The sequence below is a fragment of the Oryzias latipes genome, chromosome 16 (assembly GCF_053564925.1).
Source record: "Oryzias latipes strain Hd-rR chromosome 16, Olatipes_Hd-rR_3.1".
Classification (NCBI taxonomy): Eukaryota; Metazoa; Chordata; class Actinopteri; order Beloniformes; family Adrianichthyidae; genus Oryzias; species Oryzias latipes.
Genome location: NC_136252.1, coordinates 18,477,085 through 18,500,546, shown reverse-complemented (window position 1 = coordinate 18,500,546; position 23,462 = coordinate 18,477,085). Strand labels below are relative to the sequence as shown.

The following is a 23,462-nucleotide window of genomic DNA, read 5'->3' as shown; positions in this document are numbered from 1 at the left end:
CTACTACATGGTACTTTCAGTACTAAATACTAGGTGTGTTCACTTGAAAATTACTTGGTACTTACCCCTTAAGTATAATGAACTGGACTGTAAAAAAGTCAGCCCTATTTCCACTCTATTACTTGGTACTTTCACTACTAAATACTGGGTATTTATGTGAAGTAACTGCATTGTAAAAAAAATATTCTGGCCTGATTACTTCTAGTAACATGAGGCAAATTTAAAGAAAAAAAAAGACAGCAGTGAAAACAACAATCTTTAATATGATACACTTCTGCAGCATACAAAGTGTCATCACAATACAACTTGTTTTAAGTTCTCAACAAGACAGTAAAAAGGAGCATTCCAAAGAACAATTTTTCATATTATTTATCTTTTCTTCCAGAGTTTTGTGTTGTTCCAGGAATGATTCACACTCCTTTGCATAGCTCATGAGTTTGTCACCCACCGTGAAAACAGGAAATTGCCCCAGACCCTCACCTTCTCCAGCCAAAGTCATTTCTGCAATAGTTGCAGTCAAATCTATTGTATTTTTGTCTATATTACACTGGCGACATGTGAGGGTCGTGCTTTTTGTCCGTTGAAATTCCTTCAGTAGAGTTTGGTAAAGGTGCAGGACTTCTTCAGGGTTTGTAACTACAAGACAAATCACAATACAAGCTCAAATGAACATAAAAAGCATAATGATTTTGATGAAATACAAAGTATATTTTAGTTATTTAATAATTTCTGTAATAAGTTTGATAAATCTCCATCGCATATTCTATAAATTATGTTTTTATGACTGCAAGTCCAACACTTGAACTACTTTAAAATCTACACTTTTTTGATATGCGACACTTTACATTAGATAATGCAGTCAAACGTCTTGGTAAGGCTCTAGCACTATAGATGAAAATCTTAAGTACTTGTACTGAGGATAGAAAGTTGTCTTTTAACTGGAAATCTGTGACTTAAAATGAGGTCAGTGACACACCACTCTTGTTTACTCATTCAAACAAAATCTGCTAGAAAACAAAATCCAGTCACTCACTTATTCCTGCATCATGTTACAGTTACAGCAATTCGCTTAAGCCTGTCCAAGATTGTCATGGGCTCACATAAATAAACTCAAAAATTCACTTTTAAGTATTTACTATAAATACATTTATCGTAATTTAGCGTTTGTTCGTCTTTGCCATGAACTTGCAATTGCTCCAGGACATACCCCTTCTAACACAGCTAGCATGATCCCCCCAACTTTCCCACACCCCCACCGATGTTTATTTACGTTTATTTCTTTGAATGCTTGCATGCACGCATGCAAAACAAAAAAAATTATGTATATATAATGAATAACTGGAAGTTGTACAGATTGCTTATTGATCCGTGCTCTCAAAGCAGAACGTCAGTCTTCTTGCTTGCATTAATTTGGCTTTTGTGAAGCTTCCACCATTTCAGCTTTCAATGATTGAGTCAATTACACTTTGTGGTTTTTAATATTTATAAGACACTGGTGCAAAACCTTCTTTACCGGCCTTAGTCATTTAAAGCACTGCTGGTATGAGAGCATATCACCATTGCCTTGTAACAAGAAGGTTTTCTGGTTCTGGCACTCAGTCAGTGCTTTCCAAAATGACTCAAAGATAAGAGAAAAATACATCAAGGGGTCCTCTCATCCTGAGGAGCAGCAGATGAGCAGCCGAGCAAAGACCCACCCCATGTAATGATGTGTCAGGTGTGAATGAAAAAACTCTAAAGTCGGCTCTTTAGTGTGAACAATACGAGCCGGTTCCTCCCTAAGGAGCTGTTTTTTTCACCCTTTCTTACTTTATTTTTCTCTCTAAGCTGCACGTGACAGTGTGTGTGCAGGGGGGAGGGGGGGGGTGCAGTCCAGTACACTGTGCAAAAAAGGCAGACGTAGAGAGAGAAAGGTGCAACTCATTGTAATGTAATTCCTAAAGTCAGCAAAAATGAACATGGAGGCATTGAAAATTTCTTTGTGTTACAAAAAAGTTGCTTAATTTCAGATTTGATAGATATGAATTTAGGCGTTACAGGTTTTTTCCACATCTCACGTTGAGCAGAGACATAGACTATTTGCGTTGTGTTATGTCTTGAACCAGGTTCATACTTTACACGAGTTCATTGCTTTAAAAATAAAGTTAAATGAAAGACAAGAGGATCTTGTTTGTGCTGTTATCCCCTTGGGAATTTATATATGAGAGGAATCTAAGTAAAGTAAAGTAACAAGTAGTGAATTACTTTTTATAATAGGTGATGAGTAAAGTAATTTAATTACAATTTTGATCCACTAACTAAGTAAAGTAGTTACTTTTTACCCAACACTGGCTACTGACAGCAATGCAGAAGAAGAAGCTGCACTCAATCTTATGCCAGGTTTGCTGGAATTTTTCTAAAGCGACAGAGACGATAAGAAATTCAATGGTTTAAGTGATTCTAGGTGATATAAAGGCTTTAGTTGACTTGTTAGCATGTTCTTTATGCTATATTATCTGAATAACTGTTGCACAAATTTTCTAGATTCCTCTTATGTTTCATGAAGCTATCAATGTGTTATGGTATTGAAGCGTGCATGTATTCAGTCTACTGTTTGTTTCTATTCCGTTATCAGGATTTTCCTTTCAAGATGAAATGTCTGTTCTTGTTTACATATTTAGTTACAAACATTTCTCCTAAACGTGTGACTTATATATAATTTCTTTATGATTCATTTTTTGCTGCTGTAACTTGTATTCTGAAAAATATGATATGTATGTGATCTAGTATGGACGGTTAGTCTGTACTAAATCAAATCTACAAGTGCATCCATTTTGGAACATTAATACCTTCATAAACAGCTGCCAGTCACCAAAAAGGCCACAGAATAAAGACAGAGACTATTCATATGCTCATCATCTTTGTGACCAAAACAATGGAGGACCCAAGTACTGAGCTGAGAATAGAGGCCTAATAGGTGCAATAAACAGCCCAGACCTGTAAGATTTCTGCTCAGAAGCCTGGAAAAAGAAGCATAAAGATGCCCATAAAGAACATCAGAACTCAGTTACGGAGAAGGTAAACCAAGAATGTTACATAAAGTTATATATATGTATATATAAAAAATAAAAAAAAACTTTACCACAGAATCACAAGCTTATGATCTTATTTAATCCATGGTTTCTCACAACCCACATGAAGATAGTGACGCTAACCTTTCCAGTGACTTGTTCAAAAACTGGTTCTTGCTAAGCTTTAAACACACATTGCACGCAATTAATTTGTAATTTAAATATTTGAACCCTTCCATTTTATCAAAACACCATTAAACATATTCCAGGTCATTAGATGCAGGATGTTTACCTAGAGGATAAATCATTTGTCCACCCACCTTAATGGACAGATTGGCCAACACACATAATCATAAGCTTTCATCATCATAGACCATTAGTAGAGCCACTGGAAAATTTTACGAGATTGCCAGTTTTTATGGGTTTTATCGGACGTGTCTTAGCATACCAAGTCAGGTGCCACCATTTTCTGTGATGCCCCAGACATGTAAGATCAGGGATGAAAGCTCCACCACAAAGCTGAAGTGGTCTCCAAACCCCAGGTTGTTTTGGTAGTAAATGTCTAGAATTCTCATCAGTTTTTTCGCCCCACTGGAAATAAATTCAATACTGACTGAGAAGTATTTACGGTTCTCCATTCATTTTTCTGATGCAGTGAAGTTGTTTGCTGACAATGGCAGGTTTGCACAAATTTCATTTAGCTGGGAGAAATAACTCACAAATATAAAATATGGCCTGGTTGGTTTGCAGAGGGAGACAAATAAATCATGTTGAATGTGGGAAAGCCATTGAAAGAATGAAAAAAAAAGTTTGAAAAATGCATTTTATTGACTTGTAGCTTGATCTACCCATTCTGACTTTCCTTAGCTGTGGTCAATACTGGGTCTTAAGGGAGCACATGTGCCAGCTTGTGTAAGGTTTAGCTCTTGTGGGGTGAATCAGCAGCAAAAGTGTTTGTGTCTTTAACGTCAAATACTTTTTTTCACCAATGAATCTCTTTTAAGCTTGATGTAATAGGGAGATCTCAACAGTTTTGAAGCACAGGAGGCCGGATGTGAAACTTGTGCTGTAAGAGTTCCCGAAGGATCTGAGCATGTCTGCAGTTTTAACACCAGTCATCTGGGAGAGCAAAAATGTCAGAGATGTTGGAGCTGACAAGTGATGCATTACCACCATCTAGTGGTCCAGTGGCACCTGAAGGGTTGCATCTTCAATACTAATGCATCAAAGCACATCCATCTGTTTTTTACCAGAGTTTTCAATTTACTCTAAACCCACAAACTTTACATGAAGTACCTACAGGCGTTTGACTGATTTGTATGCAAATCTCTGGTCTCTTTCACTCTGTTTTTTTGTGATAAAATGGTATCTGCCTGCAAAGCCATCTTCAATCACTGCATATTTCATTTGCTGTGCGATGATGCTGAACTCAAAATAGCACAGCTACAATTGCACAGGATATTAATTTAATTCACTTCCTCAACTGTGGCACATTAACACAAACAGCAGAGTTTGGGGGCTCCTGCAGACATAAAATGGAGACGTGTAGGGTAACCAAACAACTGGACAATCTGGAGCACAAAAAAAGAGAAGAGGTTGGGGACTTCTAAGAGGATTAAAGGTCACTGGTGCATGCTGTGTAAAAGCTGGAAGAGTCCACCTTGCCATGACAGTGTTTGAATGGTCCATTACTTTCCAGAATCTTCTTGTGAGCTTCAGGGTCAAAGCAGTAGCCTGAACTGGACAATGGCCCCCAAGATGATCTTGGACACATCAGGGATTTTTTTTTCTGTCAAGGAATGTGTAAGAAGCTTTTGAATTCATTCAGAGCTTGTGAGAGGCAAGGTCACAATTTGAAAACTGCTGTTCCAAGGCTGAAGTAACCACACTGACCTCTTCAATGTGGCAAGGTTGCGTGTAGGCAATAAAAAGTTTTGAAAGGTTTTTAATTTTTTTGCATCCTTCCGTCCAGTGACTTTGCCTGCTATAGTGTCCAGGATTGTGGGAAAGAAGAACTGCTCCACACAATTGACACTAAATGAGTATACGTTTTTTTTATTGAATAATGTTGGAAAGAAAATCTCCTTTTGTCTGCAGACATTTAAAAAACCAGCAGTAACCTTTTACACCAATTCCCCCACACATGTTCATCAGTGCATGAAGCACTGACTCCCTCTGTCTGCCTGTCTGCACACAAACCTCAATCTCATCAAAGTCGAGATTCTGTCTCAGCATCCCCTGGAACTGGCAGATTTTGAACATATTAGTGTCATATTGATCAAAAATGATTTTGTGATTGTCCTAGACAGAAAATTTTAAGTCCTTTTACTTTCAATCAGAAACAACATAAGTTATGAAAAGCAGAAAGGAGTCAAACACAACTGTGTCCGCTGGGTGTGGCACTGACTCACACACTGTTTTGTGCATCCTGCGTCAACCCTGATGAATGGTTGCTGCGGCAACAGCTGCCGTTGTAAACAGAGCCACAATGTAACAAAGTGACAGGTGCCACCATCCAGATGATCCCAGAGTGGAAAAGCCACACCTGCCCAAAGGGGTTACAGGGTCTCGCACTGAATGGAGTTTCACAGGTGGCCACCGGACTCATAATGGCTATTCGGTGGGAAGGAAACGACTCATATGAGAGAAGGAAAATGATCCCCATTATAGAGGAAAATGGCTCCCCAAGACTTAGAATTTGCTGACAATACACACAGCATATGAGGAGTAGTGAAGGGGAATGCAGGTATGGTTAGCCAGGAGCAGAAACGACGTTTTCAAACTTTTTTCGACATTCTGTGTTCTGCTTTTTTGTTTATGTTTAAGTTAAATTTATCTGCCCGTACCACACTTTTACATTTGTTTTTCAGGTTTGGCCTAGATTTTCACTTTAAAATGTCACTGTATCCTGATTATAGCTTCCCCCCCCCCCAAAATTAACAAAAATAAAGATGGGGGAAAAAGGAAAAAGAAAACCATGTTAAGTTTTGTTGATGTTGTTCCTAAAGCAATGCCCATTGTTTGGTTTCATTCATTATTCCTTTTAATACTTTTTGCATCCAGTCAAAAGAGTTTTCCTCCCACAGCCTGGAATTAATAGATGCCCTTTTTGCTGTGTGGCCATGCCAACATAATACATCTAATTAGTGTACTAAAATGATGCTTTCTGCTACATCTACCTACTACGGAGCCCGTGTCCTGACACGGAAAAAATAAAATAAATCTCGTTCCCACAAAGTAATATCTTGTTCCCACAAATTAATATCGTGGTCCCACAAATTAATATTCCATTCCCAAAAAATACCATTTCGTTCTCTCGAAATAATTAATGCATGACAAGCAAAAGAGCTCTGCGGCAGAGCTAGGAGCTATGTCCGGTAGGTCAAGCAGGAAGCTTGGGCATCCAAAATCTTATGATATTTTTCAAATTTTCATCGAGACAATAATAGATTGATCATTCTTGTTTTTATTTTTCCCATCTTTGAACGAATGTGAGCCACAGAGACACGGAAGTAGCGGCAGAAAGCGGCTTTTGCACCAGGATGGACGGAGAGTGTAACAGGATGTGAATGAACCCAGACATGAAAATGTGATCACTGATGCTTTTGTGCTTTTTAAAATGAATAAATCTGATCTCTAAACATCCTCCGTGTCTTCCATGCAATGTAATGAAACACACACAGACAGAAATGTGAAAGTATCTGCTGTGAATCCAACTATTATACACATCCGTGTTTATGAAGCTAGGAGCTAAGTCCGGTAGGAAAAACAGCAATCCGTGTTTATGAATGACTTATGACGTAAATAATTATTTCGTTCGATCATATTAATTAAATTGTGGGAACTGAATATTATTTTGTGGGAAAAAGATACTATTTTCTTCGCACAACGTTACTATTTTGCGGGAACGAAATATTATTTTGTGGGAACAAGATATTAATTTGTGGGATATATTTTATTTTATCCATGTCAGGACATGGGCTCTGTAACTTACAGTAACTATTGAGTGGAACTTTAGCTTGTGGAGACTGCTGAGACTTTGAACAATTTAAAATCTGTAAAGATGTTCCTGTTGTCCCCTTCATCTGTGCTGTGGTAAAAAATCCAGTTTTGCATGTGTAGTGTGGATTTTTGAAGAGTTTATGGATGGATGTTTTCACTGTGACAAGTGCCTTAATTCCAGGGCTTACCTTGACAGCATAAAAGGAGCAATGATGAATAGGTCACTTATTTTGTCTTCAATGCACATATTTAGGGGTTTGTCCTTTTCTCAGTTCAAATATAAGGATGAAGATGCAATTTATCTTAATGTGTTTTGACTGCTGGTCTGCCATCTTCTTTGACCATGCCAGCCCTTGTCTGGTTGCGCTCCTTTGGGAAGAGTTACAATGTGTGCGCCCCCTATCTGGGGATGTTTTTCTAGTCTGTGATGTTTTTTGTTTTTTGCAGTTATGTAAAATTTCTGACTTGAGATTTTGTCGATTCTGTTGATCAGAAGTGTTTAACTTTCATGAAGAAGACACGAGTAGACAGGGAGCAAGTCAATTAAATACTTTTAATAGAACATTTTTAATTATAAGGAACTTTTAATGTCATTTGAAAACAGCAATAGATACGTTACAAAAAACATCCATAAAAATACATATTATATTGCATATTCATTAAACCTCACAAAAACATGCATATCTGGCTGGCAATGGCCCAGAGGTAGACCGGTTGATCTCTGATTGGAAGGTTGCAGGTTTGATTCTATACCTTGCCTGCCCACTTGTCATTGCTCCTAGTGGTTACGTAGTGCCTTACAGTCATTATCAGTATGTGAATGTAAATGCATGGGTGAAAAAGACTTCTGACTGTCAAGGACTTTGGACATTAACAAAAAAATCACCATGTGAGTATACTCATTTGACATTTTTACCATAATAAAAGCATGAAAACATTTAATAAGATATTTTTTTATGGAGATAAAGATACTTGTGCATTGGCATTTAGCAAGTGGAAATAGCATCAAACAGCTTAGTCTGCTAGTATTTGCCTATGCCAAACTTTCTCACAATTTAAAAACTATCTTTAGGGAAAACTGCTCAAACCCTGACCTTGAACCTAACAGTAAGCAAAGCAGATGGATGAAGACACTAATACACAAAAATTTCCATTAGTAGGATGCTAACGCTTTTTGTTGGACACTAATGGACTAATTACAAGATGATAAACAAAGGTTGTGTCTGACTGCTCTCCCCAGTCAGTGCACTATATAGGGTGTGGCATCTACAATTCCAAAATCAAGTGCTCTGGAAATCTTTTCCAGAATTGATTGAAAAAACCAGAGTGCATCACTGCTCACTAGATTGGTGAATATAGATCACAATGGATTTAATGATTCATCATTTGAAAAAAAATGTATTTAAATTTGTTTTTTGAAATCATCTAAGTTTTCATCTTTAGAATTCAGTGGATTTATAAATAGTCTTTGTAGTGAAATGTTCCCATTTATCACGTTTTTCACTTTCACAAGGGAGTTGCTCCATGTTTAACACTTAAAAAAAAAAGTAAGGATTTGTCTGAATTGTATTAAGATTCAGGGTACTAGATACTTTTTAAAAAAAATGTTTTTATTTTTATTTAATCTTCCTCTTACCAGGAAGCCCCATTAGACAAAATTTCTTTTTCAAGGGAGACCTGGGCTGAAAGGCACCATCACAATAAAGACATACAGTTAAATCAATAAATTAGTAATGAAATAAAATTAAACTGAATTGTACAACAACAATAAAAAGGTTAAATCATGAGTTATACAGCCAGGTCAAGAGTGGCAAGTGCATATTTCTTATAAAAGTTCAAAAAGCTTTGCCTTAAAGCAATTCAAGGAAATTAGGTCACATAGACGCAGAGAATTGTGAATATGATTCCAGGAAAGCGGCGCAGCAATAGAATAGGTTGTTTTTCTTGATTCTGTGTGGAATCTGGGAACAGTGAAGAGCAATCTGAGTGAAGAGTGCGAATTGTATATATGCTGCTAGCAGTAGATAGAAGACGGGAGAGGTATTGAGGCAGTTTGCCAAGAATGGCCTTATAGGTGAAGATTAGCCAGTGTCTCTGTTGCCTGACTTTGGGTGAAGACCAAGAGAGCAGAGAATACAATTCGCAGTGATGATTTCTGTAAGCGGAGTTTGTGAGTCCTGCAATACTTCATATTTTGTTAAGCGAATTTGGATATAGCCTAAAAGCAAGCATAAGTAAAGATTACAAATGAATCAGACGAAGCAGTTTAAACTCAAATAAACAGGCAATTGATGCCTTTTTGGTTCCATTTTTCATGTAGTCTTTTTTTGTTTTTCTTTCATGTTGTGTTCCCTTTTTGCAGACCACGGTCACACCAGGTTTCAGTTTCATTCATCCGTAACTGGTTCTGTTTAGGTTAACTGTTTCTCTTCTTCACAAAAACTGTGCCTCTTTTCCTTTCTTTCCCATCACAGTCATACTTTTTGGATTTTACCTGTCCTTGTGCTATCATAGGCACTTTAACATTGGGAGTTGGGTCATCTAGACCCACTAGACAGTGCTCTGAACCTTTTTTCTTCAATGATTTGTGAATCTCACTGGTGTCCATGGATTACATGAAATCTTTCCACCTTTATCCACCTTTGTCATGGTAGGGAGAACATGTCAAAGTAAGGGTGGGGTCATCTAAGATAGCACAAGGGTTAAATTAAGTTCAGTTGACAAGTCTTTCCTTGCTTTTGGGTCCTTCAGAAACACATTCCTGACTAATAGACCATAATAAACTTCTCCTATCTAGATCATTGACACAATTCTGTCTTAAGACAAACTTCAAGGATGAGATTTGAGCCCCCTTTTTTTGAAACTTGTGTGAATTAAGTTTTTAGATTCTCCAGGAGGCTGCAGTATTTGAATGAGGAAGGGGTTAATCCGTTTCTAAAGTACTCACCATCTGAGTTATTGGCAAATCAAATCATTGAAAGAGAAAAATCCTTCTCTTTACAAGCTGAAGGAAGTTAAAAATATAAAATCAGTCACTCATTACAAGTGTAATGATATTTTAATATTTAAATATTGGAGACTCCCAGGAGCAATCATCATAAATACGTATGTTTTTTTTTCTTCTTTTTTCTCGTACTTAAGGCTGGCAAGCATAGCAGTGAGCCTGGAGCCTTTTAGGAATGCATGGAGATTTAAAGTATTTAATTGACTATTTAAAGATGTATCGTACAACAATGATTAGCATTCAATGCAGCAGTAGCAAAGTTGCAAAATAAGCCTCAAGTGTTTCTAAGTTTAGTGCCAGTTTATTGTGACAGAGCAAACTGAACTGTCTTCCAGTCTTGCAAAACCAGCTAAAGGGCCTATCACTGTAGAGCCACATGGATACATGTGGGGCTGCACTTCTGTCCTTCCAGGGAGAGAGACAAACTTGAAAAATCAAAGTGGTCACAGTACAGTATAAGTTTATCGCTCAGAGTATCTCTAAACCCACTGACGTGCTCCCGTCTACAGAGAGCAATGAGTCACAGAACGTGTTGCTCAACTCAGTAAACAAGCAACACAAAAGGTTAAGAAATTCAACGTTAGTCATTTGACAGAGTTACAGACATGAATCTTTGGCTAAGAAAGTGAGTCATGTAACTGGCAGAACTTCGGTTAACTTAGTCACATGCTTAACTCAGCTGGAGCACCCATTGTTCTTACAAATGGGCACGCCATGTGTTTACCAAGTAACTTTAACAGAGTGCTCTGTCAGTGGACCAACAGGATTTTTGGATATTTCAGTTTCAGAGCCAAATTTCGTGTCAATTTTTTGTTGTTGTTCAACTTTCGACTTTTCCCCTCAGATGCTCGCCACAGCGGATCACCTTTCACTAATTCGCAAAGGTGGTTTGGCAGAGACTTTTACGCCTAATGCCCTTCCTGACACTACCCTGTATTTTATTTAAAAGACTTGACTATGGGTTGCAAAGTGGCCATGAAAAAAACAAATATTAATCTTCTATCCAGGTTCTGTTTGTCATCTGTTTCACCAACATTATTATTCTACACAGGCTTCCTACGAAAGGCAGGAATTTGTATGTCAGATTGTGGCCACTGTATATAACAATATGATCACAGGTGAGAAGGCAGAGACAGATATCTGAACTGCATCGGTCAGAAAAAGGCAAAGTAACATAAAAGTCAAGCCACAGAGGATCACCTTCTGCTTGTATAGCTGAAGAAGCCTGCCTCTTTTGTATTAAGTTTAGGGGATCAATGCTGGATAAATGTTTGCTGTACATCTGATTGTCGTGGATAAAAATGGGATCCGATTTATAAAACAGCTCAGTGTTTTTCTACAGTGTCTAAAGACGAACTGTAGAAATTGGTATAAAACCTAAAAAAATGATAATGCTATGGTAAAAACTGAAAACCTTTTTCTTGAAAAGTCTTAAGTTTTCTTGATCCGGCTGGCAAACATAAACATCAACTTAAAGTTCTTTGTTACCTATTTGAGCAGGCATATCCATGATTTTGAGCAATTTAAGACTAATTTTGGCAAATAGAAAAAGTGTTCATTGTTTCACTTTCATTGGCTTGAGAGATGAATGCAACAAAAGAAAAAAACTACAGATAATCACATGTACACAAATTCTAGGTATAGCTTTCTTCTGCTTACATTAGATTAAATGTCAAAATTCAAGCACAAACTGGAAACTGTCCATTAAACCTAATAAAAGAGAGAGTGAATTGATAATGTCCACCCATCCCCTTGCTTTGTACTATTCAACAATAAACTTCATATTTTTAATAGTGAAAATATATATTTTGGAAAGACAAAAGAGTGTTCAGACCTAGATTTTGGGATTTATCAGTGCGTCTGAGACTTGCATTTTCACGCAAACTATGTCTGCTGTTATGTGGAGATGATGTTGACTTGCGTCCCTCTGAACCTGAAACTGCAGAAATATCTGTTTGCCTAAAATGCAACTGCAAAGCACTTTGTAAAATCTTAGTTCACCAAAGCACCTACAGCTGGAGTCGGTAAAACATGCAGGCAGGAAGAGTGGAGCTGATTTGGGCACCTTTGCAGTGCCGTAGATGACAGGAACATCTCTGTCGTGTCTTTAAAGAGATGTCCACAGCTGTGTTGTGATCTGAGCCAGCGATCTTCATAATGCTGATGACTGTCTGGCCAGAAGAGTGTAGAGGGAAGGCAGAAAATGGATGATGCAAATGATGCATCATGGAGTTGTGATGAGATGTACAAATATCCCTTGGAACACATTAGATAAGTTATTTATAACGAGTGAACGGGAGAGTATTAAGGGGAAACATCATTATCAAGAGAGAAAAATTAGAAAATTTTGATTTTTATCAACCACCAAACACAATCATATGTACAGACAGCTTAAGAGCACACAATGATTAGCAAAGAGGAGCCAAAGTGATGATGGTAGATTACTTTTAGGTTGCATACAGCCCACTTGCACTGGTTTAACTCTGTCTACTGAGGCAGAGCAGCAAACAAGTTTCACAACATGCAAAGCAAGTCTAAAGAACAGATAAGAGGTGGTGTCACATTTCAGCAAGCCAATGCGGAACAGTTTGCAGATGGTGGCGGAGTAAACCTGTTAATGTGCACACACTGGCAGTTTCCATGCTTGCAAGGATATTGGAGTGAGAGGAACAACAAAAAACCATACAGTCCAAAGGCATCTCTGCGGATCAGCTTACTTTCATGTAAGTTTTCTTTAAGCATGGTGCTTTGTTTTCCCTCTTGTTAGATCGCTATGTTTTTTTCAGTCTTTTTATATGTTTTCGAAAAAAACATTTCAAAAACTTTTAGCAGTATTTTAAACGATTGTACTTTATTGGAGGACAACTAGGTTTTAGTGCACCATTTCAAAGAATTGTGTTGTAGTGTACCCTCAGAAGTGAAGAGATCATAATCTGTCGTTGATTCAGGCTCAGGTATACAAAAAAAAAACAAAACAAAAAAACCCTACAGATATTCAAGAAGATAGAGAGAAAACATGAGTCAAAACGACTAAACTAAGACTAAATTAATTCTTTGTCACTGACATTCCAAATGCGCCTGACAGCTACTCCCTACCTGAACCTGCGCACCTGTGTTTGGGGAGGCGCACCAGGAGGTAGGCGTGCGTCCATCAGCCCAAACCTCACAGGTTGTACAGGTAGTCGGCTGGAGCTGCCGTGTGTCATCGTTGAGTTATTTTATTTTTATTTTGACGAAGAATAAAAACGGTGACTGGTTTTGCGCAGTGAGAGCATTGCGCAAAGCTACGTCCAGGAATCAACTTTGAAGATTGAAGCTTGATGCCATAGCAGAAAAAAATCCCCACAGATCTGCTGTGAAACTGTAGTGTGTTCTTGTGTGTGAAATGAAGTGGCTGTGAAATCCCCGCGTGAGAGGCAATCTTCCGAGCTACTACTTCTTGTACTTCGGGCCTACTCAGCAGCAACTTAGTTTTTCGGAATCAACATTCTGCGCCGCACCGGTTCGTCGGAAAGTTCTCAGGTAGAGTCAGAAAAATACTTTCTATTGAAAAAAAAAAACAAAACCGCATTTGCACATGTATATATTTAAATTGATCTATAGGTAATTTAAACCCACTTTTATGTTGAAGTCTGCAATAGCTCTTCCTGCTTTTACGCACTGTCGTTCCCCCTCAGTCTCAAGGCAGATGAACTACAGATAATTATGGTTGGAAAGTTTGGAGTTTCAGGATCTTATTTTGCACGAGTAGTTCCCCATATACTGTCTGCTGCTCCGCCACATCCTCTTTGGTGTATGCACGTTTATGTATTTATATTTGCAGTCTTTGCTTTTGCAGGAAGGAAATTGCTTTTTGGATAAGCCTCTGTGTGTGTCAAGAGGGAGCACATCTGATTGCAACAACAGAAAGATGAACAACTTTGTCTCCATCAGATTAAAAAAAAAAGAGCAGATGAAATGTTAAGCTGAGCTGTATTCTTGATGCACGTCATCATTCTGCTTGTTTAGGTCAAAGTGGAGCAGCACTTTAGTCTGGATTTATAATCTGAGAGTGTGTGTGTTCACAGGTCTTATATTTTAGCACACACTTTCACAAAGAGGGAAACACTGTACAGGATGTGCATGTTTCCAAGCTATTAGGTGGGTTGCCATTGTGAGACATATACTCATATCCTCTTAGCTGCTTTCATTGTTGCTCACAGATGGAGTCCTGATGCTCAGAAACTTACCATTTGGCATAGACAGTTGCTCCTTAGTTGTTCTGCTCTTTAGTTCTGTCCAGTGGAATCCAAACAGAGAAAAATTGTAAGTATTGCTGTTGTTTTTGCCTGTGTATTACGCTTTGTACGGCTGCTTTAAAGTCTAATGCAGTACCGTCAAGTTTAAGTTAACCTCACTTAGGTAAACAGCAGGTTCAGAGATAGCAGAGTGGAGTAAATTTTTCTTTGTGACTGGTGCTGAATAAGAAATGATTGTGGATCCTTTTTTGGCCACATTATCTTTGGTGGTAAAAAGCTGCTTTAATTTGAAATTTACCTTTAAAGTTCTTTTTTTTCTTCATCCAAATCATTATTTAAAAAAATATTTTCATATTTTTAAACGTTTGTGACTGATTTACTAACAACAGCGTAGTAAAGTTTTGTTTTTCTTTGCTCAAGCAGGTAACTGCTGTGAATAGCCTCGGATAAAAATTAACCTTGGTAAACAGGATTTAGTTGTTAGGACTGCTAACATCGCATGATAGGCTTGAGGTCCAGTGGAAATCTATGTTTGACAGAAGTGGACCCCCCCCCCCCGGCCCTGCTATGTTATATTGCTGCCTTGCAGCAGAGCACTACAATCTCATGAGTTGTTGGTTTCTTCATTTATCGCTTCTGATCTTCTTTGCAGAGGACTTTCTGGCATGTCGGGTTTACGAGCTTGCTGCTGGTTATCATATGTTGCAAATTGGGCTTTGGCATGGAATGGCAAATTCATATGCACACGAATATACTACCCAATTTGAAAAATAATACAGGCGGCTTTTGGACACGGAAGCAGTGGACTGGGTTGATAAATATTTGCAAATTGGATCAGCTTATTATTTCACCCAGAGGGACTCTGAGAAGCAAATTGGATACAGAACGGGGTTTTATTTGCTGCATCTTAGGTTGGAAGCGTTCAGAGATTTACTTGAGCTATTCAATAGGCCAGAACAGCCCACACACTACACTCCCTCTCCAATCAGCCTTGCTTGTGTAATTAACATCTTTTTCCCAAAACAATCAGCCCAAACAGTTCTCAGAGAGCTCTTCTGCCATTTCTGCCTGAAAATAATCTTGTAGTTTGGTTTACAGTCATGTTTGTTCAGACAGACTTGGTGGACTTTTGACTTTGATAAAAACTTCAGCTGCAATAAAAGTGGTCCGGAAAGGTTAAGCACAACCGGATCATGAATAATGTCAAAAGATGCTTTTGGCGTGCTTTCAAAAACGCGCTAAACTTGGGTTCTTTAACGTGCATTTAGCTCACGGTGTTCACGCTGGACAAGCAGGAAGGGCCTCTTTTCCTTTTTTTTGTGTTTGTGCACTAACTACAGTTTGCAGAGACTTGGTGGGAAATGTGGACAGTAATGCAAATCTTGCTCCAGGCTTTTTCTTTCACAGCTCTATTCTGACATATTAAAGACTTGAGTTTTAAACACGGAAGCCTGAAACACTCATTTACGTGCGTTTACATAGACTTTTCATTGTAAGAGGCTGCTTGAACACGTGTTGCAGAGGACGCTGTTGACGTAGCTTCACTTTGAAGATGTGAAAAATGCTTATCTGTCCTGCAAAGTGTAGAACGAGACAGAAAAATGATCTTTTTTACTGTGTAGGGTGCATCTCCACAGGTTTGGGTGCAATCTTCACATAGCAGGTCAGTTGTTGCATCATAGTCCGCAACTCGGAAGGATTAGGGACACAATGTTACCTGCTTTCAATGAGGAGGCGCCTGTGGTGTAACATGCAGCACAAAGGTCAGCGGCAGGGTTGTTCAGTATGACACGCAGCATGAGAAACTTCTGGCTTCTGATTTCCAGCTAAGTCTAAGAATGAACAAGGGAACCTCATCATAGACCTCAACTGGGACACGGGTCATTCCCATGAATTCCCATTTTAAAATATCAACATCTACATTGTGTTGGAAGCAGCTGGGCCTTTGTTTGCCTTGTTAAGAACAGCTGTTCTTCACATCTATTTGGTGGTAGTATGGAAGAGAGACAAGGCATGTCTTGGGTTTGGGCCACAAGGAAGTTGTGAATTTTGTTTTTGTTGGAGTGACGACAGCAAAATGCAGACACTTCTGTTCCAGGACATTGGTTGTAAAAAAGACTATTTAAATATTTAAATATGTAGTTTTTTTGTTATCATTATTAATAATGAGAAATGTAACCATTGGAGTAGGATGAAAAACAAACTAACAGATTTCTGGAAAGTTCTTTTCTTTCTCATTTACCCCCAGGCTCTGAAAGTGTTGAGCTGACATTTGTTGGCTGCTGAGTACTACAGAATTTCACGTTCTGTTTTTGTGTTTTAACTTTCTTTTTTTCTGCTGAGCATTAAGGGAAACACGTATCATTTTGACCCTCTCGTCAGCACCTATCTCAGAGTGCAATCTACATGTGCATGCTATTTTTTTGTTTTGTTTTTTTTAACCCGGTTAAAATGACGTGAGGCTTCGTTGGCTCACATTTTGTACTTTTCCGCTGACTTAGTTTGTGACAAAACTAAAAGTGTCAGCCAGCCAGGTAGCATTTTTAGAATATCTGCTTCTTGTCAGAACCCATCTCTAAACCAAAACTTTGAGATTTCACACACAGCAGCGTCTGCATGTTAATGGTAGATATTTTTAACTTGGGTTTGTGGTTTTTATTTATTTTTTTCTGCTTCATCCCCTGCAGCATTTGAAGATGATGCGATTGCTGTTCCTGAGTCTGCTTCTGCTGCTGCCAGCTGCCTCCGGTACGTTCTCATCTATGTGAAGCTTTCAGGTGATAAACATCTAATCAGGGTCTATATGTACCTGATCCAGGCTGTTTTCCCCACATGTCTGCACTGCCTATGACACCTTCTGTCCCACATACACACACACAATATTTATATTTATATATATATATATATATATATATATATATATATATATATATATATATATATATATATATATTTATCTTTGTATATATGTGTATACATGGATATAATAATAATATTAATAAGACCATGTGAAAGAGGAATACATATGGAAAAAACATTTTGGCTCATAACGCTAACAATAACACTAATAAAAATAGATAAACATTAAACCAGCGATACATTTTTGGTATAACAGAAGTAAAATAATTTTCTTTTAAATGGCATTTGAATTATAAATACTTTTTTTTAATTTTGTCATTTAAAGACCCACTCTACTGTTTTTGTTGTTTTTATGTGTGGAGAACGCACATAAAGACAGCTAAGATTAAAACTTCATTTCGGAGTATCTCTCTATTTAAATCGTTTTGAATCAGGGGCATGTAAAAAAAAAAGGGCGTTGGAAAAAGCCTGTAGCAGTGATGTAGATGTAACAGTCGGCGGCCCACAAGCTCCCTGCTCCGCTCCATTCCAATGCATCCGCTTTCAGACAAATAAATCCATGTACGTCTTAGCTTTCCTCGTTTGAGCTGGTATATGGCTATAAACTGTACGGCTCATTTGCCATACAGCGGAGGGAGACTTATTCCTTCCCAACGGTCCCGCCCACAACTGAGACAAATATCAAATGAACTACTGCCGCTCTCAGAAACTATGTTCTAGAAAAGGACACGTTTTTTGATTTGTGCTAAAAACAATAAAATCATAAATGAAGGATCACTGGGAACGCTTTTACATCAGATCAAAAGATCATCGGAGTGGGATTTTGAGTATTTTATTTCAGGTGGATATTTAGAATTCTTTTAATTTTTTACTTTTAATTTTTATTGTCTGCAGCTTCAGATGATACGGAGGGATCGGCTTCATTTGGTATGTAAATGTTTTTTTTTTAAATTCCTCACCTGACCCTAAAGAAATGCCTATCAAGTCAGCAGTCAAACTGCTTTAAGTGGACATCTTCCATTAAATTTAAACTCTTTTAAACCAAAGCTGTTTATTTGCTTAAGGTAACCGTTTCCATCAGCTGAAACCACACCCTTCATGGAACACTGATAAACCACTTTTCTGTTAATGCTTAAGTGTTGCAATTGCTGCACTAACAAGGTCAGGATTAGTGGATCTAACCGTAACTCCGTGTAGAATTGTTTGGTTGGTCTTAAGTAGCTATGGTAAAAACAAATGACCTGACGTAACAGTTTGTACGGGGTTTGCCACGATTTGTAAGCTCTTCTTCAGGATTTAAAAGCGCCTCAGGGAAGGATAAGCTAAAAAAAAACCCACTAATCTACTGTTTTCTCTTATATTAAACCAGCTGCTTATGTTAAGATTCCACACACAAGCACATATATTAAGCTAAATTGTTGGATTGAATTTGACTGTTCAACTAATTTCTCAAATTCTTTCCTTAGCAAAATGTTTCTTTCTCGTACAGCTGAGTGTTTTGTAATAAACTAATATTTGCTAATTAGAGGCATAGATCAATCAGAAAAAGATCATTGAACACTTTAAGTATTTGGTCAATTAACAATTTTTTATTATAATTGTTTTAAATGTACAGGATATCATTAATGCGGTTATGAATGCCTAACTTTAAACCATTATTAAGTGCTCTTTTTAATTTTTTATCTTAAAAACACCAACAGTTTTGGTTCTATTTTATGTGCCGTAGACATTTTCAGTGCACAGCGGAGGTTGTATAATTTGGCACATTCATATGTTATTGTCTATAACATAAATTTCTTTTCATTTTTCTCAAGCGTGTAAGGTTTTTTGCTTATTAAAACCTGCTACATTTTTAGCCTTAAACTGACAGCTCTCTCTTAAGTCTTTGTTAAAATAAATTTGCAGCATGATCTGGCTCAAAACTGTATGGCTGGATTGCTCACCATTTATGTTGCAGCTGTAATGTTAAGTTGGTGGGGCTAGGGGCTGTAAGCTAGATGGAGAGAATGTAAACAAAGGGATGACGGTCCCGCCCACAACTCAGTGGCGATTTTATGAACTACTTCCACCATGTCCCAGAAAACAACACAGGTTTTTATTTTATTTTAGCTAAAAGCAGTATAACCATAATTAGAAGACCATTGGGAAGGATTTAACAACAGATCAAAAGATATTTAATCCAGTCTACACAGAGCTGATAAAGTTCTGATGATGTTTACTTCATACTATAACTGCTGCACTGTAGAGGTCCTCTTCCATAGTGAGAAAAAAACTAACACTAATAATTTGAATTTTCTGATGTTTTTTTGTTTTTTAACAGAGTCAGACGATGAGGATATGCCAACTATGAAGACACGTGAGTTGTTACTAAACAGCAGACAAGTTAACAAGATTATGCCCACTTTTTTCTTCTTGAGACATTCTGCATTCACACAAGGCAGAGTATGTGAAGGTCATGGCCTCTAATTACTGTCAGTAAGGTAGCATTGTTCAGAGGGTGTTCCTGTCCAGTGGGTTGCAGGGAGAGATGCTGCCCCTGTTGGCTTCTACCTCCCTTCAGTCATTAAGGCCTGAATGGAATCAATTAGCTCTCCAGAGGAAGCCCTGTGGATTCTGCTGAAAGGCCAATGAGCGCGTTGACATCTCCACCATTCTGTTTGTCATCTAATCAACATTGGCATTTTCATTCTCGCTCCACACATCCCTGTCACTCCTCATCTTTGCTCTGATGGACGTTTGATGGAATAACTGATTTAAGATGGTTGAGCTACAGTCTGCCTGCTGCAAGGGCCTCAACTTTCTGACGTGAAAACATGGCTGAACGAAATTGATATTCTTAAGTTGTCATAGAGGCTAAATAATCACAGGCCAGATTTAATAATTAAACTATGAAGGTATTATTGCAAGAAAGGCACATTGAAACAAGACCAATCAAAACTTCTTTGGTGTTTTCTCAGATGGGGGAGTTGTGGGGAGTTTTCCAAAGAGGGATCAGTCCACTGGTTCGACAGAAGACTCGAAAGAAGGTGAGATGACTTTACAACATTTTTAATCTATAAACCCTTTCTTGTAATTTTTTTTTACCTCTTAGCTTCTTCTTACTTTTAACATGCTCTCCTGTGTTTTTTTTTCTTTTCTTTTAGGTCAGGTCCTGGTGATCGCTATCGTTGCTGTGGTGGCAGTGTTGGTTCTAACCATAGTCATAGTTGGTAAGTCTTTGGTTTCCTTTGGTATGATGCAGAGAAATCTGAAATTTGCATTCTTGCATCTGATGTGAAAATACTGCCTCCTGGTGCATGCTGGGAATTAACATAATTTTCCTTGTAAATTTGATAAGCAGTTGTGAACTGTTCCGTCATGATCTTTATCAACCATATTTTTTTCCATTCTTTCACTCTCGTTTTAGCTGTTGTGTGTGTGAGAAGGCGAAAACTGAATCAGGAGCAAGGGTAGGTTTGCACTTTTCTTTATTGCGTTTTTACATGTCCAAATCACTATAAGTCAGCTACTTAGTGACAGAACTAGTCCGGTTAGTAACCGTGTTTCTGCTGGCGTTCCACTTTGCACTCTTTAGAAAAACAAATCAAAACCAGAGAAAACATGAGAAAGAGCACCACCAGCATCCACCCATTTGAGCCAGTTTAAACATGCACAACAATTAATATTACAGGCTGAGTCCTCGGCAGAGAGCTGTGAACACTCCCTGCTTATCCATCAAACAATGGCTTTCAGACAGTGTCACCAGCTCTGCACAACTAAAGAAGACAGGACTAAACTTGCTTAAAGCTTACCTCATACACTGTGTCACAAGTCAGAGCTCTTCCAAGAAATAAAAACAACCCAGTAAACAGAAACTTGGGATCTTGACAACAGTCAGCCAAAAGCGTTGTGACAGGGGAACAGCCTAAACCAGTTATACAAAACTCCTCAGTTTGCACACAGCTGCAGTTTTCTGCAAGGGGATCTTTACAGAGTAATAGGATCCTGTGTTGTGGAGGTATGGGAAGTTAAGAAAAAAAAAACAAGTGTGCAACTTGGATCAGAGGGATCATGGAGTCCAATTTGGCCAACAGAAATCTTCAACTGTACATGTTGAACTGCATAGCCAAGAAAGACACCTGCGTGGATCTGTAAGGGTTAAATTCCTCTGCAGGATTATTATTTGCCTCCTGGGGTGGTATTCAGCTTTCGCAGCGTTTGGTGCTGAATGATTTCTCTGTTGAAAAGAGGTTTAATGACGCAGCAACCTTTACCTTGTTGGAACAACAGTTCTCTGCCTGGTTTCTTAGCCCAATCTGGGCATTAGGTGCATTTTCAGGTAATGCAAACACCTTTCAAATCTTACAGTGTCAGGTGGATCATTTTTAAATTATAATACATGATGCATATCTTTCTGTTTCTCCTATGACTGAGGAAGAATGTAAATATAACTACCTCCTGCTGTCCATTTTCTTCCCAGAATTTACACCGTGCCTACGGAGCAGGGCCACAAAATAGCCATCTAGTTTCCCAACCCACCTGCAGTCCTCCATTGCAAAGCAGAGAGCCAAGCACGACATCAGGCTCTGTCATCTCCTGCTCTGACTCAGGACACTTTAACCTCTTTGCACGACAACCTGTTTGACACAGCACCGATTCCTGCTCGCGCCCACACAGCCCTCGTGTTCACTCAGCACTTGCAAAATGTGTCTTCCTTGTGGTGCCACTTTTGTTTTTTGTTTTTCTGTGCCACTCCGTCTCGGTCCACTCAGGATTTAGCCGTGGAGCTCCAGTTCAAATCGAAGACAGCGAATGAGGCTCAACTTTATATTCACCAAAATAATTCATTCAGCACAAAAGCCTATAAATTTCTTTTTTTTTTCTTTTCTTGAAAGAACAGACAAACAGAAAATTATTCCAACTGGTTATGAACTTGATCCATGTGGCACAAACAGACAAACTACTCTAATCCAATATAAGCTGACTTATGCGCTTTTTCCTCCTGTTCATTTGTCACGCATCCTCCATTCTTGTACCTTTAAAAAAAAATAAAAAAATCCCTATGTCCCTTCTCTGCAGTTCTGCATAAATGACCCTGTGACCGGTTTTTAGTTTCCACTCTTTCATTTTGAGATCCTGTCAGTTTAGTGTTTAAACTGTTTGTTCAATTCAATTCAGACTTGGGTCAATAACTTCCATCTTAAAAAAGAAGGAAATGTAGTTTGCAGGAGGGGGAAAAAGCGGTTTGAATTTACTTAGTACTGATTGACCAAACACCAACGGTGTTTTCGTTTCACTCGTGCGGAACACAACCTTGTTGATATGCTCTTGTTTTTCTTTCATTCTGACACAAAAAGTGATGTTTTAGTTCACTACCTGATTCAAAACAAATAACAATATTCATTGTTAATGCATTTATTCAGTGTAAATCTGAGCATTGTGCCTTAGTCTGAGATTATGGCTTTTTTTTTTTTTTGCCCAAAAAGCCTTCAGTAGGTGTCAGTATTTCAAGGATAAAATTTTGATTTGAAAAGAAAATAATGCAAATACGAAACATTTCTATTAAGTAATATATTGTGTAATTTTTATGACACTACTAATTCAGTTTAAGTTGTAGCAATGGAGCTTTTTTGATTCTGTATATGATAACTTTTTATTTTCCTTTTCTGTCAGGGCTAAAGGCTTTAAGTATCTATTGTGTAGAGATGTGTGTATCAAATTTTTCTTTTTACAAAGCATTTATCCAAAAATATTTGTTGGCTGTTTTATTGGAGCAAAGAAAGTAAACAGTTTGATTTCACATTGAGGAAGTTTGCTCATTTATGCACTTTTTGTATTCAAATGTATGTGTTTTGGTTTTTTATACACCAACAAAAACCCTTGCAGATGTTTTGGTGGTAACATAATCTCCAGAGTGTTGGTGTCTCATAACAAACGGGTTGCAGTTAAGTAACATGTCGATTGTTTGCACAACTGCAGTCACTTTTTTTATGTCTTAAAGCAGTAAGACTTCAAAAAAGAAATGCTTTATATTGTGTAGCAATGCTGAAATCTGGATGGTTTATTTTTCTCATTAAATGTCTTTTCAAATGTTTTTTATTTGTCTTGCTTTTTATTTTTATTTTGTGTGTGTCGTTTCAATAGCACAAAGCGGTAAAAGATGTGCAGATTGATGCGGTTTTTTTATCTAGGGAGTTACTCACCACCATGAAACCACTAAAAATCACAAGCACTATTATTAAACATCTGTTTTTGTGTGTGTAGGAAGGAACCTCACTTTTTTAATATCGTGCCAAAGCAAAGTGACAAAAATTGCCAGAGGAAATGGTA

General features: G+C 37.9%; 1 protein-coding gene across 4 annotated transcripts; it reads left to right on the top strand.

Moving 5' to 3' along the window:
• Nucleotides 1-12,600: 12,600 nt before the first annotated feature.
• si:dkey-262k9.2 (uncharacterized) lies at nt 12,601-23,226 on the top strand. 4 transcript variants are annotated; one of them, XM_020710100.3, is made up of 9 exons: nt 12,632-12,779; nt 13,448-13,578; nt 16,982-17,042; nt 18,048-18,080; nt 19,474-19,509; nt 20,111-20,179; nt 20,297-20,362; nt 20,560-20,602; nt 21,613-23,226. In XM_020710100.3, the coding sequence occupies exons 3-9, from the start codon at nt 16,991-16,993 to the stop codon at nt 21,656-21,658; spliced, it is 345 nt and encodes a 114-aa protein (XP_020565759.1). In that variant the 5' UTR covers nt 12,632-12,779; nt 13,448-13,578; nt 16,982-16,990; the 3' UTR covers nt 21,659-23,226. The 4 variants fall into 4 exon arrangements, with proteins under 4 accessions (XP_011483419.1, XP_020565759.1, XP_004077853.1 ...); XM_011485117.3 differs by lacking the exon at nt 13,448-13,578 and having other exon boundaries at nt 12,601-12,779; XM_004077805.5 differs by lacking the exon at nt 12,632-12,779 and having other exon boundaries at nt 13,090-13,578.
• Nucleotides 23,227-23,462: the final 236 nt, after the last annotated feature.

Bases quoted from the DNA above. Each gene is read 5' to 3' on its own strand.
- si:dkey-262k9.2 (XM_011485117.3), top strand. From the start codon at position 16,991: ATGATGCGATTGCTGTTCCTGAGTCTGCTTCTGCTGCTGCCAGCTGCC. The intron at 19,510-20,110 runs GTGAGTTGTTAC...GTGTTTTCTCAG, and splicing joins TATGCCAACTATGAAGACAC to ATGGGGGAGTTGTGGGGAGT. The intron at 20,180-20,296 runs GTGAGATGACTT...CTTTTCTTTTAG, and splicing joins GACAGAAGACTCGAAAGAAG to GTCAGGTCCTGGTGATCGCT.